Here is a 5,000-nt window from a genome sequence, read left to right as displayed (position 1 = left end):
GTGAATTTCAGTTTGAATCACTCCAGGGCTGAAAACAAAGTTAATAGAACAATAAGCAAGAAGACTTTCCTATTGAAGTATCCAAATAAACCCTGAAAGAGATAAAGGGATTTAAATATGCCGGTACTTTTCAATCCCAAACGTTAGTAAATGAATAAGTAACAGCTGTCCATGGACACAGTGGAAACGAAAGTTCCTACGTTTAATGTCTGTGCAGGAGCGGATCCTGGATTTTTCTTAGAAGGGGGTGCGCCCCTAAGAAATGACTTAACTGACGGAAGTGTTTTTGTTGCAGAATACAACTTATTACATACACCATAACCTAATATTGAATTTTCAATGTTCTTCATCTTTGTTGATGTCTAATCACTTACTTAACTGAGTTAACGCGAATTTGCTTGGAGGCCAACTCTGAAACAAGAAGAGACATTTAAGAGTATTTTGAGAATCACATGATTCTTTTCCCTATCATTTTCTTACTTTGGAGATCTAGATGAGAGCATATAAAGGATCCTCTGGCAGAGGCAATAAGGATCCATGGATGATACCAGTGAGAGCACACCACTGCACTACTCCATGCATGATGCAATTAGATGGAGGTGATGGTGTTGACGGGATGGGGGGGGGGGGGGGAGGGGTGGGGAAACTGGCACACCTGAGGTCAGGTTTAGATCAACCCACATAAATTATGATACCACTAAAGTGTAGGGTACAGACGACGCCCCCTACCACTGTGCCAGCTCACGTGTCTGCCCAGAAATAAGAAGAATTCCTGGATGATCACACATGGATACTGCAGGATGTTTACATCCTTTGTGTCATTTAATGCTTTTCTGATTTTACATTAATTTTGTGTGTTGATGTCAAGTAACCCTATGTCATTTTCTGAAGTTGGAAACAAATTCATGAATGGTTATAAGCCTCCTCAGATAATGATATGAACAACGACAAAAACAACAAAAACAGAATTATAGGTGCCAACTGCAAGAATAAAAAAACAAGTACCGGTACTAAGTAAAAATTAAAATATTATAAACAGCACTTTAATATACTCTTCAGTTCTAAGAGCACAAAAAAATACAAGCACTGCTAAGGAATTAAACCATGGACTAACTTGCACAATTCCAGCCGTTTGTCAGAGTGGAATTTTGGCATTGGCTATTTAGTCTGAGCACTCTCCCCACTCATCCACACTGTCTATTTAAAGGGCACTATTTAACCCTTTCACTCCTGTGGGGTTCCCCATTGATGAGTAAAATCATCTGGCGTTAGACAGAGTAAAATCTATAAGTCTCATTGGCCCTTACAGGAGTGAAAGGGTTAATTAATGGGGACAAAGTTTTTGAGTGAACCTAGCTGTTGTTAACCCTTTCACTCCTGTGGGCTTCCCCATTGAAGAGTAAAATCGTCTGGCGTTAGACAGAGTAAAATCTATAAGTCTCATTGGCCCTTACAGGAGTGAAAGGGTTAATTAAATTAAGGAGCATTAACAATAAATTGGATTTCATTTGTTCAAGTAATAATATTACTACTCTTATTTGTTTCCCCACTTTTCCCAAGCTCTGGGTCACACTTTGCATGGGTTCCCCATCTCGTATTATTTCCATTAAAGGAGCTACAGTGTATGTCATGTTAGTTTAGGGTGTTTCAAGGGAAATCTTTTAATTTGTTAATCACAAGTTTAAAACTTGAAAATGGTAATATGAAATTGAAATTATCAATATATCACAAACAAGATGATTCTGAGCAAAAATGACCTTTATCCAGGTGATTTGTCCTAAACTTGAAAAGCATTGGGCCGATTTAATTTTTTACAATAATAATAATAATAATAATAATAATAATAATAATAATAATAATAATAATAATAATAATAATAATGATATTTATTTATTGTCACTGCTCATCGCTGTCACAACTCAACAGCAATCACCCAGCTCAACAAGGTCAAACCGAAAGCATACTATGGCGCCTCTGGCTGCTGCTATACGGTTTATGTGTGACGTTGGAGCACAGCTTACTGCCAGCTGGAATCAGCTGTGTGTGCTGGTTTTTGCTGAGGGGGGAAAACCAGAGGATCTGGAGAAAAACCCTTGGAGCAGAGTACAGAACCAACACAAACTCAACCCACTTACGGTTTGAGTGCTCCCACCACTGCTCCCCAAAGATGACCCAAATGCAATCAGTTTCAATCTTGTCAAATTGTGTCCATCCATCCTTTTGCTGTTGTCTTTTATGTCATTCAAAAGTTTTAATTGGCTATTGCAATGTTTCATTCTACATTTTGGGTGTCATGAAATTACATCATTAATGACATAGCCCCTTAAAGCTCTTTCCTCTAATTTAAAGTGATGTATTTTTTAAATTATCTGCTGCTATTATTACACTATTATTTAAAAATATGTAACTATTATTCTACGAGGGCGTGCTGGATATGAAGTGATGGATAACCAACGAGGCACGTACAGTAGCTCCGAGTTGGTTATAATCATTTTATATCCAGCAAGCCAGAGTAGAATACTTTATTATTGTTTTATTAAAAACTCCAGGATCAACAAGTTAAACTCTTGGACCACTGAAGCATCGATTTCCGCAAGGACAATTTTGGTCGAAAACACAGCTGCAAAAATGTTTTCAGCTCGCTTTATTGCTGAAGCATTCCTTGACCATATTAGGTACAGCAGGTATATTTAACAATTAGACCCGTAGCCTGCAAGGGTTACGGGTGAATAGCCCATGAGGCGAAGCTGACTGGGCTATTGACCTGTGGCCCTTCAGAGGGCAAAGGGTCTAATTGTTTTAGTATCACCCAACTAGTCGGAAAGAAAAGGCAATAACAAAGTTAGCAAATGCAAGTTGAAGAAATATTTATTTGGGAATAAAACGAAATAGCGTCACGCTTTTTGCTACTCGAAGACTATTACTAATAGTCCTCTAGTAGCGTAGCCAATCAAAATGCAGGATTTGCATTAGTCCACTAGTTAGGTGATACTAAAAACTGATAGCCTGTGTCCGGTGAACCAATGAAAATGCTGAAATCTGATATCCATAGTTCATTTTTTAATAATAATGATTTAGAACCATTTTCTTCTGTTGATTGTAAGAGTGTACTCATGTTTCCAATAAAGCTGAGAAAAAAAAAAGTTAACCAGCACTAACCAAGTGCAGCACACCTTGTGAGCTGATCGACTGCAGCTTTGGACATACAGTAAGCCAGCACTCCAGGAAACTGGAAAGTAATGAAACAGTAGATTGTTAGCAGGGCTTCTTTGCTCTTTACTATATAAAACTAAACCAAGGATTACTTTGATAGCCTGCATGCGAACTTGTAATTCAGATTGTTCTGCAGGCCATAGGTTCTATCCTTGTATTTATACTTGGGTTTTTTTCTTCACAAGATCCATTTTAAACAATTAACAGTAACACTGACAATAAAAGGAAACAATTCACAACACATTATAAACAAGGCTGTAATAAAACATATAGCAAAAGAAACCAACATGCTAGGAAAATTCAGTCAACTGAATGCTAACTTACCGATCTCATGCCATTAACACTAGACACATTCACAACACATCCTAGAAGAAAATACACAACATATCAATCATAACTACTTAATGACTGAGAGTGAGGTCAAGACAGAATAATCTCAAACCGAGGCCTTGCCTTGTCAATACAGCTAGGCTGAGGTTTGAGAATTTCCTGTAACGACTGAACAGTCAAGGTCATTAAGTTGTTTATTATATGGCTAACAGAACGGTTCTAAAGAAGAAAAAAACTAATTTGCATAATCCATAATCAGTCTGTGGGCATTACGGTGACCCCCCCATTTTTTTAACGTTTCTGACATCACTAACTCATCATCTTTCAATTATGGTAAAATTAGCAGAAAAAAATCAATGTTAGAAAATTTTTGCGCGGACGTCCTTAAGTCTAAGTCTCTGCGACCAATTTCCAACATTAAGGTAAGGGTAAAGGTTAGCCTCCTTTTACCTCAGGGTTAAATTATGTAGCTGTTTATCTTTACCTGAGAAGCAGCATTTGGCGGACACTTTTTGATGTTAACTTAATTGTCTGTATTCCCACCCTGCAAGCAGAGTCTTTCTTAACTCAACAAGAAAGAAAGGACTCTGCAGAAATTGTGTAAAGACTAGTCTTTATTGAGTATGCACAAGCCGTTGCTTGCAGACAGTTTCAAACCCAGGTCAAGTCTCAATCGCACTCCCAGCTAGACGCCATATTGATTTTTGTACTGAAGACTCGATTTTGACCTTCGCCTTGTCAAAAATATGATGCGTGCGCTGCCTAAACTGGTTTGACCGGAGTGACTAGCCCAGGAACTTTGGCTGCGGCAACTTAAAAGACTTGACACAATTTCTGCAGAGCCTCTGTCTTGCTTGCCCCCTGGTGAGTTTTAGACAGGCTCTGCTCGCACGGTGCTGTATTCCAAGACACAAGTAACTTTGAAGTTGGGGAGAAGGGCAAGGGGATGATTCGTGACGCTTACTGAAATCTGCATGCATCTTATTCTAAAGACTGAAGCATTTCTGGACATATCAGTCCCAAAGAGCAATTCAGTGACAAGATTATTTGCCAAGACAGAAAGCGATCTATAGAAAGGAAAGTATTAAAAGCCTCAAACAACTTAAAACCAAAACCAGACTTAACATGCTGAGTGACACTGACTAACAAACAACACTGCTTTCCTTGATCTTGATCAACAACAACATCAGTGCTAGTGAACACCACTTCTGACAAACCACAAAATTGACTGAAACTCTGTCATTAGCATAACCCATCGTGCAATAGAGTACCGAAGTGTGACGTCACAAAAAAATTAATTTGTGAAATTATGGGATTTGGCGCCATTTTCAAATAGAGCGTCCTTAGAAAAGGGTCCTTGCCAAAAATCACCTCTTAATTGTAATTCCCAGCCGAAATATAAAGGATGAAAGTTTGATACTGCCCCAAATAAATCTCTCTAATTTTGAGCTGGTTCC

At 38.3% G+C, this 5,000-nt stretch overlaps 1 protein-coding gene across 1 annotated transcript in view; it reads right to left on the bottom strand.

Annotated features, from left to right (window-relative positions):
- The window catches only part of LOC137996894 (3-oxoacyl-[acyl-carrier-protein] reductase FabG-like), a 21,834-nt gene that overhangs the window by 2,735 nt on the left and 14,099 nt on the right, over nucleotides 1–5,000 (bottom strand). The window contains exons 6-9 of the mRNA XM_068842530.1: nucleotides 3,538–3,578; nucleotides 3,160–3,229; nucleotides 375–411; nucleotides 1–28 (exon numbers count right to left, since the gene is read on the bottom strand). The exon at nucleotides 1–28 is cut by the window's left edge and continues 36 nt beyond it. Coding sequence (XP_068698631.1) covers nucleotides 1–28; nucleotides 375–411; nucleotides 3,160–3,229; nucleotides 3,538–3,578 — 176 coding nt within the window. The remainder of the gene's footprint in view (nucleotides 29–374; nucleotides 412–3,159; nucleotides 3,230–3,537; nucleotides 3,579–5,000) is intronic.

This window comes from Montipora foliosa, chromosome 3 (assembly GCF_036669935.1).
Source record: "Montipora foliosa isolate CH-2021 chromosome 3, ASM3666993v2, whole genome shotgun sequence".
Classification (NCBI taxonomy): Eukaryota; Metazoa; Cnidaria; class Anthozoa; order Scleractinia; family Acroporidae; genus Montipora; species Montipora foliosa.
This window is presented reverse-complemented; position numbering and strand designations above follow the sequence as displayed.